General features: G+C 40.8%; 1 protein-coding gene across 7 annotated transcripts in view; it reads right to left on the reverse strand.

Annotated features, from left to right (window-relative positions):
- Positions 1-647: 647 nt before the first annotated feature.
- LOC145351669 (protocadherin-10-like) overlaps positions 648-18,815 on the reverse strand; it is a 207,283-nt gene continuing 189,115 nt past the window's right edge. For all 7 annotated transcript variants that reach the window (XM_080201229.1, XM_080201231.1, XM_080201232.1 and 4 more), the window contains one exon: positions 648-1,687. In XM_080201229.1, the coding sequence (XP_080057355.1) occupies positions 1,538-1,687 (150 nt within the window). In that variant the 3' untranslated portion in view covers positions 648-1,537. The remainder of the gene's footprint in view (positions 1,688-18,815) is intronic.

Genomic DNA, 18,815 nt, shown 5'->3' on the forward strand with positions numbered 1-18,815 from the left:
CCACTTTATACTTCTTAAGCGACCTACACTACTATTGACTCTATCGTGATTTAAGTAACTTACATGCTTCCACTCCTCTCTCGCCTCACTTAAAATCTTCATTCGCCATTGACCACCCACCTCCCCCCAACCCGCCACAGTCCAAGTTTCAAAATGAGACATACTCCTTTCTTCCTTCCAGCTAGGCGTTAAATGATTCTCGTCCTCCATGATTTGAAACAACCCTGTGCATTCGCTGTCTTCCTGCATTCCCTTAGCATTTTTCATCACAAAGATTTTCCTACCCATATTCATGTCTACTTTCAACCATACCATCTCTCCCTGCTTTTCTATCAGGTTCTCTCAATTAGAGACCGAAGTCAGGTCACGTCATTTCTTGTTTTCCCAAAGTAATTTACTGGTAGACGTCCGAACACACTCAACTATCTAGAATTTTTCCTTAGTGCGCTACGATGGATATTCAAATATTGATCCACTGAACCAGGCCTTCAAGTGTATCTTTGATTTTCGTAAACTGATTCCTCATGTTCATGTTCCTTCACAAGTATAAATTAAAAGTAACGTCGTTTGGTATCACGTTGCTAGAAGCAGCTTCAATGGGGATTAAGAAGATACTAGAAGTCAAATTTATTTGAAGCAGACTCCATTTATTAGGTAAATTGGATTCATTAACACCGAGATGTACTTTTCAAAACATTGACAGTGCTACTTGCTACTGCGGACATAATGGACGTTACCACAATCGATTAATAGCTCAAACAACTATCTAAAAATCAAACATCAATGCACAAACAAGAATAGTAGCCTTTACAGTCTCTCACGCATACCCAAAATTCCTTCCTGTTAGTTCACTGCTGCCCTTTGTTCGCATATGTAAGTTTCTTCCGAAACGATTTCTGTAGCTCTCTTCATTCCCTAGTTTACCGTGCAATAGATATTGCCTATTGTCATATTGGTCTATAATCCAGCTGTCGTCTTCATTCAGCTCTGTTCCATTCAACGAGAACTATTTCATCGTGTACTGATGAGTCGTAGAGAATCGAACAGGAATTGTCGTTCTATTTCAGTGAGATAAATGCAGAATTTGCTGCAAGGAAAATTAAAAAAAAAACTAGCAGGTATTGTGGATTAGCAAGAATCCGGTCCGGAATTGCATCACATACGAGGGCTGTCTTTTTCAGAATACGAGGAATATCTGGCCCATTAAAGAGGTGGCACTCTTTCCCTGCAACATCCTAGAACGTTGTGGAGAAGGTTATGTACCTGAGGAACTGTATAGCAAGACATTCCCCGATTTCGTGTGTATCTGTAGACGAAGATTATTCTGACGCACACCACCACGGCTCATCTGGGAAACATGCAATTGGACTGTACAGAGTTGATGCATCTTGATGCACCACAAGAAACTAGGAAACTTGGACAACATTATTCAGGTTAACTTAGACAAAGTAAGCAGAGCAAACATAATACTTTATTAACCTGCTCACCACATTAACAAAAACATTACTTCTAGTGGTTCTGAATCCATTCGTAGCTCCTATAAGGCACGCGAATGTATTTCTACAAGCCTTCTGGGATCAGGTCCCACGTCGTTTTTATCAGAAGCGTACAACCCTATGCCATATTGTCCTGAAGCGCATCTTTCAATGGCGGACTGATCCAAATCGAGCTGTTGATTCCCATATATCTGAAAGCAAAAATGAGAAAGGAAAGTTAGAGGCGTGTGTTTTCATACGCTCCTATTCGAGTAATAGTGTGACGTCATTGCTTTTTTTTATTGGCTACGTGTAAGGCTTATATTAACACCGCAATGGTGTTACTGTGAAATTCCCCTTGTCGCCACAGTCGGGTCCTGTTCAGGTCCCTGCGATAACCAGCATGTCTTTCAGAATTTGGGAGGAAACCAGAGCACTTGGAGGAAACTCAAGCAGACACGGGGACAACAGCCAATGACCCCCACGAATTGAGCGAATGACATCGGTTTGTCTTTTTTTCACAAGTTTTAACAAATATTTGTATGTACATTGGAAACGTTACACGGTGAAATGCTTAATTATTCCATACTAGTCATCTTTAAACATCCTAAATGACTGTAAATTGCAGCGGCCAAATAAATTCTTTGCTACTTGCATTTCTATTTAAAAACATTTTATTTGCCTGAAAAAATGATCTAGTTGTTGGAAACCTGATTATAAATGATTGGAAAGCATTCAGTAACGCAGCTGTTCGCTTTTCTGGATGGAAGTATAACTGGCTATGATAATGTTCAATTTGATCTGACTTTCTTGTCTCTTGTTCTCGTCGTTTATACAGTGATATCAAGGGTAACCTTCTGGTATAAATTCCCTTATGTTTTCTACGTTGAAGGTAACCTCACACAGGTTTCACTTGTGCAGATATGTGCAGTTGAGACGAAAACCACACAGTCCAATCCAGATAAGTAGTGCCTGTAATGTATTTACATACGGACATGCAAACATACGAATTAAATGCAGGAATAGGTGATTTCCCCCTCACCCCGCCCTCCCACCGCCCCCCCCCCTCCCCAATCCCATAAGCCTTCTTCACTATTCAATAAGATCATAGTGCTTCTGTTGCAACTTCAACTTCACATTCCTATCGACGGATAACTTTTTAAACTTTGTTAATCAAGGATCTATCTTGCTCAGTCTTAATATTATTCAAAAGCTCTTCTCCCATGCCTTTTGAGGAAAAGATTTCCAGAGATTCACGACCCTTTCTGAGACAAAATTCCTCCTCATCTCTGACTGAAAGGAGCGACCTCTTTTGTTAAAACAATCGTTCCTAGTTCTAGATTCTCCGGCAAGAGGATACATCCCCTACATCCAATTTGTCAATACTATGCATGTTCTTAACGGTTTCCACCATGTTGTCTCTTAATCTTAAACTCTAGTGAATACAAATATACCTTCTCCAAAATTTCCTAGCAAGGCAACCACCCCTTCTTGGAATTAGCCTCGTAAACTATCTCTGAACTGCTTCTAAAGCTTTGACATATTAAATAAGGAGGACCTTGGACAATATTGCACACAGTAGTACATGTATGGTCTCACCAATGCCCTGTATAACTGAAGCATAACCTCCCAATTTTTGTAATCAATTCCCCTCAGGATAAACAATAACAGCTGCCTCCCGGCGCCAGGAACCCGGGTTCAATTCTGCCCTTGGGTCATAGCCTCTGTGGCGTTTGCACGTTCTCCCCATGTCTGCGTGGTTTTCCTCCACGTGGTCCGGTTTTCTCCCACAGTCTGAAAGACTTACTGGTTAGATGCATTGGTCATGCTAAATTCTCCTTCAGCATACCGGAATAGGCGCCAGAGTGTGGTGGCTAGAGGATTTTCACAGTAACTTCATTGCAGTTTTGATATAAGCCCACATGTGACACTAATAACTACACTTAAAAACTTAATTGCTTGCTGTAACTTTGCCAGTTTCTTGCCTATTCATTTAACCTATCTATCCTATTTTGTATTCTCTTTACATCATTTCCACAAATTAGTTTCCTATCTTTCAGCCATCAGCACTTTTAGAAACCATTTACTCAATCCCTTCATGTAAGTCATTTACATAAGTTGTAAAGATTTGAGACCCCAGCTCGTGACATAAGACTCGTCACATTCTGCCAAACTGAAAAATTGCCAGTTGCGGCGACTCCCGTTTCCTCTTAGCTAACTAGTCTTCAATGCATGCCAATATGATGTCCCTTATATCATAACCTTTTATTTTATGCAGTTAATGTGATGTGACACCTTAAGAATTATCTTCTGGGAACCTAAGTGCAGCGCACCCACCAGTTGCTCTTTATCCACAGCAACGTGACTCCTTCAAAATCGCCAATAAATTGGTTAAACAAGATTTCCCTTGCACTGTACCACATAGATGTTGCCAATCACCTTGATTTTTTTTCCAAATGCCCTGCTATAACATCTTTAATAACGGCTGCTAACTTTTCCCTTTGGCATTATGCTAACCGGCTGTTAGTTTTCTCTTTCTGTTGCCTCTTTGTTTTTAAATAAAGGAGTTAGATTTGCTATCTTCCAATCGAATGAAATCTTCTTCGAAACTATGGACTTTTGGAAAATTCAAACGAATGCCCCAAATTCCTCATTAGTCATTTTTATTCTATTCATTTACGAGATGCCACTGGGTAGGCTGACACTTATTGTCCATCCTTAGTTGACATTCAGAAGTTAGTGGTGTGTTTCAACCGCTGCAACCTCTGAGATACAAGTACATCCATAGTGCTGTTAGGAAGGAAATTTTAGGATGAACTCCATCCAGACCAGGGATTTGTCAGCCTGCAGGCCAAACAGTTTGGTCACTACCACTTCCTTTGTGATTACAATTTTTCAGAGTTCCTCCCTCCTTTCCACTTCCTGATTTGTAGTCATTCCAGGGATGTTACTGGTGTCACCTATAGCGAAGATGAATGAAAAATGCATGTTTAATTCATCCACCATTGCCTTATTTTCGATTACCAGTTCCCTAAATGCGCTTTTTATAAGACCAATTCTCATTTTGTTCACTTTTCTGATTTAACTATCTATAGAAAGATCTTCCTATCGACCTCGATGTTACTGCCTAGTTTTTTCTCATACTCTGTTGTTTCCTTCCTTATCAAAGTTTTTGTCATCGTTTTGATGTTCTTTATGTTGTTTTTAGCCTTCTAACATGCCACTTATCTTTGCTCAAATATATGCTTTGTTCTTTTAGTTTGATACTTCATTTATTTTTTCTTCCTTTTACACAGATGATGGGTGCTTTTCGTGTAATTATCCTTTTTTAATTTGAATGTGTCTCTTCTGTATATTATGAAATACCCCCTTGACTGTCGACCATTGAAAACCTCTTGATCTGGTTGTATCACAGCTTGGTGTGGCTCCTACACTTCCCAAAACCGCAATAAACGACAAAGGGTCCTGAACAAATTCCAGTCCACTACCCAATCTAGCCTCCGATCCATTGACACTGTCTACACTTCTTGCTGCCTTGAAAAAAAACAGCCAGCATAATCAGGGACCCACGCACCCTGGAAATACTCTCTTCTACCTTCTTCCATCGGGAAAAACGATACAAAAGTTTGAGGTCACATACCAACCGACTCATAAGCAGCTTCTTCTTTGCTGCCACCAGGCTTGTGAATTGATATATCTTGCATTAAGTTGATCTTTCACTGCAACCTAGCTATGACTGTAACACTACATTCTGCACTCTCTCCTTTACTTCCCTATTTGTGGCGTGCTTTGTCGGTAAAGTGTGCAAGAAACAATACTTTTCACTGTATACTAATATTGTGACAACAATAACTCAAATCAAATCACAATCTATCACTTCCGAACATTTGCCTGTTCAGTTTAGCTCCACTTTCGTACCACCATATTTGCCCTTATTTAATTTGAAAATTCTCGTCTTGGACACATTTTTTTCTTCATGAAATTGAATACAGGCTTCAATCAGATGATGCTTGCAATTACCTTGGTGAGCCTTCCCAGTGAGGTGATCAATTGACCCTATCACATTGCACAATACCCGATCTGGTATAGCTATACAAGTAAGCACCACGGACCCGGGTTCAAATTCAGTCTCGGGTCATTGTCTGTGTGGAGTTTGCACATTCTCCCCGTGTCTATTTCGGTCTCCTCTAGGTGTTTCAGTTTCCTTCCGCAGTCTTAAGACATGCTTGTTCGCTCGATTGGCCATGCTAAATTGACTCTACTGTCAGGGGGATTAGCAGCGTAAATGAGAAGTGTGGGAATAGGGCCTTCGTGGAATTCGATGGGCCAAATGGCCTCCTTCTGTACTATAGGAATCCGATGATTCTATGAGATTCCATGATAATCAGAATTCTACGGTTATCTGATTTTTCCAATCTATATGTAGGTCAAAATCCCTCTTGATTATTCAGGACTTTTATTTAGAAGCCCACCTGATTACTATTTTCCCCCGTTCCAACATATCATGTCAACAAGTACACCGCTCACACAAGTAATTCCTTTCCTTTATTTTTTCTCATCTGGACTCAAATTGATTGTATATCCTGGTTTCCTGAACTTACGATGCGATCAAAGGTGAGCTGGCAAGGTGAATACAAAACTGGCTTGGTCAAAGAAGACAAAGGGTAGCAGTGGAAGGGTGCATTTCTGAATGGAAGGCATTGCCAAGTTGTGTTCCTCAGGGATCAGTGCTGGGATCTTTGCTTTTTGCAAAATATGTATAAATGATTTGGAGGAAATGTAACTGGATTAATTAGTATATTTGCAGACTACACAAAGGTTGGCGGATTTGCAGATAGCAATGAGGACCATCAGAGGATACAGCAGGATATAGATCAGTTGGAGCCTTCGGCAGAGAGATAGCATATGGACTTTAACCCGGACAAATATGAGGTAATGAATTTTGGAATTTTTGAATGCAGATAGGAAATATACAGTAAATGGCAGAGCCATTAGGAGTATTGATAGGAAAGGGTTTTGGGTGTAGAGGTACACAGGTCACTGAAAGTGGCAATGCAAATGGAGAAGATAGTCAAGAAGGCACACAGCTTGCTTGTCTTCATCAGCCTGGGTATTGAGTTTCAAAATTGGCAAATCATGTTGACGCTTTATAGAGCCTTAGTGAGGCCACACTTGGAATTTAATGTTCAACTCTGGTTGCCACACTATCAGAAGGATATGGCGGCTTTGGAGAGGGTACAGAAAAAAAAACAGGATGTTGCCTGGTATGGAGGGCATTAGCTATGAGGAGAGATTGGAGAAACTTGGTTTGTTCTCACCGGAGCAATGGAGGTTGGGGGACACCTGATAGAAGTCTGCAAGATTATGACACGTATAGACAGAATGGATAGTCAGAAGGTTTTTCCCAGGATGGAACAGTCAATTACTAGGGGGCGTAGGTTTAAGGTGCAAAGGAAAGTTTTAAGAGAGATGTACGAGTCAGATTTTTTTACACAAAGGGTGGTCGATGCCTGGAACTCATTGCCGGGGAGGTAGTGGAAGCAGATACGGTAGTGACTTTTAAGGTGTGCCTTGACAAGTACGTTAATGAGATGGGAATAGAGGGATATGGTCCCCGAAGGGGTAGGGGGTTTTGGTTAAGTCAAGCAGCATGGTTGTTGCAGGCTTGCAAGACCAAAGAGCCTGTTCCTGTCCTGTAATTTTCTTTGTTCTTTGTTTTTTGTTCTTAGGACATCTGTCCCCAATGTGGTAACATTGTCATCAGTTAACAATTCTTCAGCTATTCTCAATTTCTTATCATTCCCAAATGTCATAAACTCTTCACTATTTAAATTCCAATTTACGTCATTGTATAAGCCATGCACTTAGGCTCATTGACTGAGAATGTTTTTTATGAATCAGTGCGGCATATTTGTCCACTAAAATAAGGTGTTTTTCTTTTCCTAAAAACGAACTTTGTTCACTGGTTCTTACTGTTGGGATAAGGACAGTTTTTCGTTCTAGTGCTTCTCATACTAGGAAACCAATGAATTACAAACTCTATTAAATTAAGAAAATCCTGTATTACTGACACGAATTGCTTCATTAATTTAGTTTTCTGATAAATCGCTATGAAAAATGTTCTATGTTACTGCCCCAATCTGGCAAATTATAAACCATACAAATTCAATGCTTGGATGGTATATATTGACCAACCATCTCCTTGCCTGCCCATGTAACTTCTAATATCATTTGAAATGTAAAATTTTCAGAAAATTATTGTTCAATTTGCAGATGAATAAAGAAAATCTATTTTAAGGGAAGCAGGAAATTACTAGCTTGCCGCAAATTTTATTCTCTGGATACCAGTCTCCACTTCAAAAGAAAATTATCCTTGGAGTTGTGAGGCAGCAGGCAAAGGTTGAACAATGAATGTAGTCTTGCAGGCAGGGTATAGCACTGGGAAAGAAAGAAGCAAGCAGAGTGTTCAAGGTAGTAAATACGAGATTGCCTGTGATGGCATGTGCTAGATTGTGCAGAAATAGGAATGCGGAACATATGAATGTGTGGGGAATGCATAAGGGCAAGTTTCGATGTTTGGTAGCTTGGGAAAGGTACTTGGGGGATAAATGACCTGCAGAGGGATTCGTGCTAGACCTCAACTGAACCAGAAGCAATATCCCTTCAGGAGAGATATTGCCTGTGCTATCGTGTATGTTTAAACTATATTGGCACGTATGTGGAAACCACAAAATGGCACCAAGGAAAAGCAAGGTGCACAGCAAATTGGTAGAGGCAGGTAGGACTGGAATGATAAATGCATCTTATGTTCAGTCACAGTAAAAATGAATTAAATGGATTAGACATTAGGTTCACTGTATATAAACCTGAATGTTTGGGTTGTGGTAAATAAAGATGGCCTTCAGGCACAGATAATTGCGTGGGTCTGTGAGGTCTGGTGATAATGGACGCTTGATTCAAGAACGGCAGAACTGTGGACTAAATGTTCCTGGATACTAAGCATTCAGCAAAGTAGCAACAAAAGAAATTAGGTTACATAGCTGTCCTGATTAAGGAGAACATTACGGAGCTGGAGAGGGAAGATATCCTCGTAAATTCAAGGACGAAATCTATTTGGATAGAGCCCAGAAAAAAAGGTGTCATTACACTCCTGGGTGAATTCTAAAGGCCAACATCTAGTGGTAAAGACATAGCAGAAAGAATTTTCAAGACAATTACAGAGAGGTGCAAGAAGTAGAGTGCAACCATAATGGCGAACTTTAATAATCATAATATTGACATGAATAGGAATCTGTAAAGGCCAGAGAGAGGGACATTCTGTGATTTGTATTCAAGTGAATGTTACAGGCCCAGTAAAGAAGGAAGGGCCAGATTCTGGGAAATGTCCTGGGCCAAGCAAATCAAGATGTGGAGATGCTGGTGATGGAGTGGGATGGGTGCAGAAAGAAGTCTCGCAACATCAGATTAAAGTGCAAGAGTTATTTTGTAGCATGAGCTTTCAGAGTGCTGCTCCTTCATCAGCTGAAAGCTCGTGCTACCAAATAAATCTCTAACCTGGTATTGTGAAACTTCTTACCAACTGAATTAAGTTCTCTAGTATCATATAATTTGTGTTAGCTACATAAAATGACAAGGAACGACTGAGAATTGGAAGGAGCAATTGGCAAAAGGCCAGTTTCAAGATGGCAGGGAGCATGGTGGCTTCTTATGAGCTGTCCCCAGCGTACCCTCTAATTCTATCTTTTATGTCTGTAACACTACATTCTGCACCCTCTCCTGTCATTCTCTCCAATGTGCTCTGTGAATGTTATGCTGTGTCTGTATTGTGCACAAGAAACGATACCAATATATGTGACAAGAATAAATAAATCAAATCAAAAGAAAACTTCACTGGTTTTGATCCAGCCCAAGTAAATTAGAATAGGAGATTGGACTACAACTCTGTAATGGTAGGATCGAAGAAGGGACAGCTCAGGTGTGGGTTCAGTACAAAGAGCCTGAAAAGTAGGGCAAGCAAATTTAGTGTTTTTCTTTGGGAAACGACAGAGATAGAAAATGAAATAACACAAATAAAGCGAGCAAATGACTGATGCCAGCAGGATAATACAACTGAGAGCCACGCTAAATATAAAACTTTCGCAGAGAATTTGAGGAGTGAAATATGATCAGCAAAGACAAATTTGAGAAGATTTTAGCAACTGTTATAAAAGGGAGTCCAAAGATCTTCTTTGGATTATAAATAATAACCAGGTGGTAAACGGGGAATGGGGTCAGATAGGGAATAAAAATTAATGTTTCATTACCTGCCTTTATCACAGTCATTCATTGGGCATGCATAGTTCTGGGTTTCTCTGCTACCATTGAGAAATGCATACTTTATCCTATGTTTCCTTTCCTTGTTTTTCTATCAAAATTAACCGTTTCACATTTTCCTGCATTAAATTGCACCTGGCATTTGTCCATTAATTCAACAAGCCTGTTCAAGCCCTCTTGAAATACATCACGATCACTCTAACAGTTCATAATGTGAGGCAAAGGGTATGGATGGAATACTAATAAAGACATGACTGAACCAAGGAAGGAAAACGCTCTCAAGTCACAGCAAAATAAAAGGTTCAGGTTGAGATATAGGATTGATCAATTTTTTTGAGAAGGAAATATTAGATTGCTTAGATATGTTAAAAGTTCATAAAGCCACTAGAGTCGGGTGAGATGCATCCAATAATACTGAAGCATGTAATCCTGGACGTTATGGAGCAATGACCAGAATTCAAGATAAATGAATGGCGTCAGAAGGCTGTAGAATTAACAAAAAAATCACCTTCTTTTCAAAAGGTGCGTGAGGGATAAACCGAGAAACTGCTGGCGATTTAGTTTTAACTGGGTCGTGGGAATGATTTTAGAAACGATAATTTGGAGCAAAATTACCAGTTATTTGGTCAGTTGTGGATTAATAAGCCTGCATGGATTTGTTGATGATATGGAATCGCATGCAATGAACTTTTTTAAGGTTTTGTTTGATAAGGTAACAGAAAGACTGAATGGGGTTATGCAGTTGATGTAGAGTTTTACAAAAGGCAGTTGATAAAGTGTCCCATAACTATATTGGCAGCAAAGTTAAAGCCCTCACAGTACCAGCATGCGTTATAGATTGCTGAATAGCAGGTAACAAATTAGCGATGTTAGTTATTTTTTCAATTGAGAAATGCCTAAAGTGGGGTTCTCTGGTGACGGTGTAGGGACAACTTGTTAAAAAAAAATCTATACTCCTGGCCTTGAATTCTGTGTTCAAGGAATATTTGAAAATATTTCAGTAGCACAAAACCTCGTATTACGAACTGTTAAAGTGATCGTGATATATTTCAAGAGGGCTTGAACAGACTTGTCGAATTAATGGACTAATGTCAGGCGCAACTTAATGCAGTAAAATGTGAAACGGTTAATTTTGATAGAAAAGCAAGGAAAGGAAATATAGGATAAAGTATGCATTTCTAAATGGTAGCGGAGAAACCCAGAACTATGCATGCCCAATGAATGACTGTGATAAAGGCAGTTAATAAAGCACGCAGGACCACGGGCTTTATAAATATTGGCATAGAGCATAACTGCAAGGAAGTTCTGAAAACTTGTGCAAAAGTCAGGTTCGCCTTCAATTGGCAATTATGTCCACTTCTGCGGACCACGCTTTAGGAAGGATGCGAAAACATTAGAAGAAAAGAATCATGCGAAGTATTCCAGGATAAGAAACTTCAACTGCCCAGGCTGATAGGAGAAGCTGGAGACGTTCTCAACGGAGTAGAGAATATTAAGAGGTATGAGATCACTTTTCAAAATCACGAACACCCACGACAAAATATCTGAGGAGAAATTCTTTCCCTTGGCAAAATTATCGAGAGCAGAAGACATTGCGTTATGGTTATTCGCAAGAAAAACAAAGGCGACATCAATATACATTTGGAATGCAATGTGGTTGTGTTGTCCGAGAGGTAATTCGAAAAAAAGCGAAAGGAATTGCAGGACTACAGGAAAATGTAAGGTTTGGCACCAAGTGATTAGCTCTTCCAGACAGCTAACCTTGATATGAGGGGCTGAATGGCCTTATTCTGTCCTTCATCATCCTGAGAGTCAACTAACAACGGCAAGCAAAGTAGTAAGCTCATCATCAAACCTCACAGATGTAAAACTTCCAGCCACCCAGGTGTCCGGCAGATGTACAATCACCAACATCCAGACCTAGGGTTTATGTTCAGTATTTTAGTGGGTAAGCACGTTGGTTCAGTCAGCTTGGCATAAAACTTAGCTCTGACTGTAGTTTGATTGCAATAATAATTTTTGGAACTCGTATCTAGCAGAACCGCAGGCATACCTTCACCAAAGCAATTGCAGCCTTTCAAGTAGACGGTTCCGCATTACCTTCCCAAGTAGCAATTGACAACAAATGCTGGGGTTGCTGGCAATACTTGTATCCCGAGAGTTAATTACAGGAATATTTTAATTATGTTCTAATTAGTTTTTGAGTGTAACGTTCTGACTCAACTTGTTCATTTTGTTTCAAATATCGGAAAATCAAGGGACAGGCTTTCCCAATGGAACACGGTGACAAACGTAGGTTCTTGTTTAATGTCGGACCCGTTGTTATTCAAAGGTAGACGTTTAAAGCACAGAAGGAGGCCATTCACCCCATCGTGGTCACGGTGGTCTGCGAAAATCTGACTATATTCCATTTTGCAGCGTTTAGCTCATACCTCTGGAAGTTATGAAAATGCAAGCGATTATCTAAATACTTCTAAAATGTTATGAGAGTTACAGGCTCAATCACTATTTCTGGCAGTGAATTTCAGACTGCCACCACTTTCTGGGTGAAAACTTATCTCCTCAACTGAACTTTTAGCCTTCTACATTTACCTTATAACCACTTGGCTAGTTATCGTCTCTGTATTAATGGAAAAATCTGCTTTCTTACCCATCCAATTATGCGCCTCACAAACCTACATATCTATCACGGCCGCCTCAACGTTTGCTAATTCAAGGAAAATAGCCCCAGCCTACGCAACTACTCCTCATAGATTAGACCTTCCAGTCCAGGAGCATCCTGGTAAAACAGCCATGCATCCTTTCCAGTACATCACATCATTCTCTTTTGCGGTGACCAGAACATAAACAGTACCCCACTGTGGCCTAAAATCCTTTTATACGTTTTCAGCATGGTCTCCTGCTTTTGTATTCTACGCCTAGGCTAATAAGGGCAAGTATCCCATATACTGCCGAACCACATTGTCTACCTGCCATGCCACCTTCAGGGATCTGTGGACGTGATGTTAATATGTGTTGTTTTTATCGACAATGGCTGATCTTTACTTATAGTAATGCAAATCTACCACTTCTCAAGCTGGATTAACTGACCTCGGACTCTCTGCATGTTTTGTTAAATCAGTTATGTAATCTACCTAAACGTTACTTTCCCAACATTTAAAATCATCAGTTTCTGGAATCGGAAGTCGCTGGCTAGGTCAACATTTATTGTCTATCCCTAATTGCTCTCGAGAAAAAATGTCAAAATACAGCCATCAGTATCTTTTAACAAGCTATGGAGTTGAACGCTTTCAGTTTCACAGTTGCTGGAAACAGACAGATGCTTAAAGAAGATAATTGAATCACGTTTCTCAAGTAGAAACATTTACCCACGCCATTTGCTACCACTGCTTGGTTATTTAGAAAGGCAGAATACAATGGGCGTTGGATTCTAAAACAAAGGCAACATTTTGTGAAAATACCCGCCAGTCTGGCAGCACGTTTGGAAAGTGAAAGAAAGGCAAAACAACCAGAGGGACAGGAGAAAAATACAATTACACCGTGGGTTCTTAACATTTAGCTTGCATTCTCTGATAGAATGTTAGAAACGGATTTAATTCTGCAGATTCTGGCTTTACTTTGCTGTCTTGACGTAACAATACCAGCTAGTTTATTCCAATGCGATATCAGTACTGGCAGTGTGAGTTACGAGTTTACACACGATCATGTATTCCGAAACATATGAAGGGCGACTTAACTCAGCAGATGCCACACTGCTGTTAATTGCATAATTCAGTATTTGTTCATTTCCTTGCGACATACAGGACCCGGTTTTGATATTACTCATTGGTGCAACAGGGCCATGCAATTTTAGAAGCATAAAATCACTTATGCTTGGATCTGGACACAATTCGTACTGAACCCTTTGCGGGAGCATGCCACTTTCGTAAACCCCTGTAAAATGTGGTGTTGACTGACTGTTCACACCAGGCTTCTGAATTCTATGCCGTCCATCCTTCTGCGGCAAAATGGGCCAGGAATAACTGCGGTCATGCATTCCATCTTTGCCTTTGTGAATCTTAATGGAAAGGGTTATAATAGTGATTAGGAAAATCAACGAAATCAGCCAAAAATATAATCAGATAGTGTCTTACGTCCGACGCCCACGATTCTGAATTCCCCAAAAGTCCGACAGTTGGTGTATGCTCCGTATTACTCTTTGACACGGATAAGTTGATGATAACTGTTGAAAAAAGTTTGTTTTTTCCGCTGTCCCTGACCAAGATTAAGGGTTTCTCTTTAGGTAAGTCTTTGAATCCAAAATGCCGGGTAGTCCAGATCTCCCCAATCTCCGAGGATACGGTAAACAGGCTTCCATCTGTTGGTTGCAGTAACTAAGAGAAAAGATGTGCGTTCTGCCCAGAATCGGCATGAGTGGCAGTGATTTTAGCAACTGAGTAATCAGGATCAGCGGATCTATGTATTGTCTACTCTGCTTGAGAACCTCTATTTGCCAAAGGCGATATGATCACAGGGGCATTATTATTCTGATCTACGACGATCACACTCACTGTTGCGATGTTGCTGAGCGAAAGAGATCCACCATCCGTTACTTGCACAGAAAGCTAAAAACGTTTCAGTTGTGCGTAATCAAATAAGCGGCGAGCAAATATCACACCCGTGGCAGAACAGATTGAGGCGAAATTAGGCGCAAGCAAGCCATTTATCAGGCCATCGAGAAAGGAATAAGACAGACTGGTATTCTCATTCAAATCTGCATCAACGGCAGACACGGAACCGATAGAAGCACCGATTCGGTTATTCTCGGTTACATCCATGACAAACGAAGACTTCGCAAAGCGGGACGGGTTGTCATTTACATCTGAAACATCAAGAGAGATGGTTTTGTGCTTGGTTAGCGGAGGCGCACCCCCTCAGGACAGGTGATTGTAATCTTGTACTGAGGCACTTTTTCAGGATCTAGATGCCCAGCAAGCGTAGTAATTATTCAAAGATTTCTCAAGGCTGAAGGGAATATTTTGTGAGTTACAACAGAGAGCATTCCCCCTTTCTTCAGAATCCTGATCTGTTATCTTTAAAAATGCGACTGACATTTTGAAAGGTGCATCCTCTGGAATCGGGCATGAATTTGAAGTCAGAGTAATTTCAGGAATGTTATCATTAACATCCAAGATCTTTATCAGGGCGATGCAGTATGCTGGCACAGCATGTGGACTTCTTTTCATAGCTTGCACTGAAATCTCGTAATCCTTTATCGCTTCAAAGTCCACAATACCGTTAACACTGATTTCTCCGGTTTGCGAATTCACACGGAACAGATGCCTCAACTTTTCGGGGGTTCGATCACTGACAGAATAGTTGATGTCACCATTCAAACCGTCATCAGCATCATTGGCACTTACTTTCGCTATCAGTGAATCTTTGGGTACATTTTCCGTCGTGGTGATCTCATACACGGTCTGTTCGAAATCGTTCACACCAGATACTTTGATAATAATATGGGCGGTTCTGGATTTTTCAGGGGACCCACCATCAGTTGCAGTCAGTGTCAGCTGATGAGTTGGCTGCTGCTCGTGGTCAAGAGGCTTTTGAAGTACTAATTCTGGGGTGACAGCGTGTTTCTTACGAGATTTTAGTTCTAAAATAAAGTGCTGATTTTCTCTCAGTTGATAGGTCCGGGCTCCATTGGTTACAGCATTTGGATCCTGCGCGCTCTGCAGTTGGAAGCGCGATCCCGCAGAGGCATACTCATAGATCTGAAAGTGAAACTCATTTTTCTCGAAGAAAGGCGCATTGTCATTTATGTCGAAAATCTCAATTTCCACTCAATATATGTTTAATAGATTTTACACCACAGCCCCCAACACCAGCGCACAATCGAGGCTTTGTTCACAAATCAGTTCCCTGTCCACTGTTTCTTTTATGAACAACATTCTAGTGTTTAAATTGACGTCTAGATATTGCCGCTTGTAGTCCCATACCAATGCAATGAAAGCTGGTTCACATCTAACCCCAAGTCCTTTGCAATGTTTCCAACAACGGAGCGGAGCTCTAATTCTTCACGAATAGAATAGCGAACTGTTCCACAAACTGAATGTATTATGCATACCAGTATTAAACAAATGACGCACCAGTGTGACAGACAACAGATTAGCGTGTAGTCCACCTCTTTTAAATAAATGTTCCGCAAATCCATCTGCCGGGTTCTCCGAGGCATTGTTCGGCCTTTGCTATGTTCCATATGTTAATTTCTCTGGTTTTCTAAATGGATGATGATGTTCAGCGTGTGCCGTCCAGCGGACTTCCTTAAGCAAAATCACCCAGAATATTTGTACAAATAACTTAAATTTCGCGGCGCATCCCTCAGTGATAAATTGAGACGATAGATTGAGGACTCCTGTTCGTGTCTTCGATACTTCGATGGTGTTGGAGAGGTGGTGCTGTATCTCCAGCTACATTTCTGCATCTCATTGGTAGACAGCGACACAAAAAGACTCAGCCAATAATAACAGGAAACAATCCTAAAATAATAGTGCCTCTACCGAACACCGGAAAAGCTGGTTTTGTGATTTACCGTTGTGCAACTTTAATTGTACATACCATAATGTTTTCTAATTTATGAACTTAGCTCTGTTGTTTCCAGCTGTAACTTACTGCGAATTTGACTAGAACCTTCGGCCCATGGTGTAAAAAAACACGATGGATGGCTCAGTGGTTAGCACTGCTGCCTCACAGCATCAGCGACCAGGGTTCGATATCCGACTTGGGTCACTGTTTGTGTGGAGTTTGCACATTCTCCCCGTGTCTGCGGGGCTTTCTCTGGACGCTTGGGTTTTCTCCCACCGTCCAAAGATGTGCAGGTTAGATGGATTGGCTATGTTAAGTTGCCCCTTAGCTTTAGGGGGTCTAGCTAGGGTAAATGTGGGTTGGGCTGGATGGGATTGTGGTCAGTGCAGACTCGATAGGCTGAATGACCTCCGTCTGCACTATACGATTCTATGGTGCATATTCACCCTCTAGTGTTGGTGCATCTACGCAAAAAAATAATAATTTGCACAAAGTGCTATTTTACTTCCACTGATGATTTGAGCTAATCTTTTTATGACAGACACATTTTTCATTATTCAACGACCAGTATGTACCTCTGACATCAGCAGTGCAAATTACTTTTTCGAGCCAGTTGGCTGTTTAATTCACGGTAAGTACTTTCTCTCATTTGTTGACAATAATGAGGAAAATAACTCCTCACTAATGGCATGCAGTTTTGCATGCCTTTTAAGTGAATAAAAATAATGTTACATTTCATGATGTAGCCTTAATGTGCTTACTTACAGAGGATTCTCTTAATTGCTTGTCTGTCTTTCCCTTAACGACACCCATGCTATTCTCTTGAACCACTCCCTATGGTAATGAGTTCCACGTTCTCACACATTTTTAGGTAAATAGCTTTATTCTGAATTGTCTGTTGTCACACCAAAACCCGTCCATCATCTACACGGCTCAAGTCAGAAGTAAGATGGAATAATTTCCAACTGCCTGGATGAGTACAGCTTCAACAACGTTCATGAAGCTCGACATCAAGCAGGCAAAACATCTTGTTTCACTGGCACCCCACGCACCACTATTTCATCGGGTCGAAACTGATTCACCAATTTGATTATGCTGAAGCTTCCCTAATAAAACTCTTATTTGCATGGGGTTGTTGCAAAATTAAAAATGGTGCAACCAAAAGTTGGGAGGGACTTTGCGTCACACAATGTCATGGAAGTGTCCTTAATGTGATTTGCATTTGGAAATGGATCGACCACTGCTATGAACATTAATCAATGACTGAGCCTTCACTGTTCTGGGAGGTAGGGAATGCCAAATATTCATCACCAGAAGAAATTACTCCTTCTTGAGATCTTAAATGGCCTCTTACTCTGAAACTCTGGTCCATTGCTCCGGACCCCTTTACCGTGGGAAAGCATCTTTCATTCATCTATCCTGCTCAGCCCTGTGAAAATGCTTTGCCCTTCAATGAGTTCGTTTCCCGTTCTTCTACACTCTGTAGAATATAGGCTGCATGCTCTTCCCGGCTCATCACGCTCGTCGCTAGGCGTGGAGAGCTGGTAAGATCACGAGAGAGGCGAAAAACAAGGTTCACACCCGGTTTCTCGCGATGTTACCGGTCAGCAGTCCGGGAAGGGCGCGAGGCTGAAACATTTTTGCACATCCGTTACGGCCAGATTGTTCTTCTCTATGTAAGGAGACCAAAGCTGCACAATACACAAATTTTGTTCTCACCAGCATCTGCACAAATTCAGAGCAGCTTTCTTACCCCTGTGTTCAAATCCTCTTGAAATTAGAAGCGAGCATACAATTCGTCCTCTGACTTGCTTACTGAATATGCATGCTAGCTTTCAGTCACTTATGAAGCGGAAGCCCAAGTCATTTTGAACATGAACTTGCCCCAGCCTTTCCCCATTTAAGAAATGTTCTGTATACACACAACAAATATATCATGTAGGTCCCTCGACTACGTAAATACAAATCAGTAAGGTGCCGCAAAATAGACCTGTGAGCAAAGTTATGTCTCGTGGATTAAAAGGGACAGCGGCAACATGGAATCAAAATTGGCTGAGCGACAAGAAACAGAGCAATATTCGAAACGCGGTCTGACTAATGCTTCGTACAGTAGCAGCAACACCCCGTTCCTTTTCTGTTCTATTCTTTTAGCAATAAACGGCAATATTCCACTTGCCTTTCTTATTATTTGCTGTACCTGCATACTAGTTTTCTGTGATCCATGCAGAAGGACACCCAGATCCCTCTGCACTGACACATTCTGAAGTTTCTCCCTATTTAGATATTAATTTGCCTTTGTACTTTTCCTACCAAACGAATAACTTTACACATGTCCAAGTTGAATTCCATCTGCCTAATTGTGTCCATTCACTTAACCTATCCATATTTTAATTTTCTTGCTTCATTATTGCAACTTACTATCCCCTTTATTTTAGACTCATCTGCAAATCTGGCTTTGTT

Source organism: Carcharhinus amblyrhynchos, chromosome 13 (assembly GCF_965287045.1).
Source record: "Carcharhinus amblyrhynchos chromosome 13, sCarAmb.v2.hapA, whole genome shotgun sequence".
Lineage (NCBI taxonomy): Eukaryota > Metazoa > Chordata > Chondrichthyes > Carcharhiniformes > Carcharhinidae > Carcharhinus > Carcharhinus amblyrhynchos.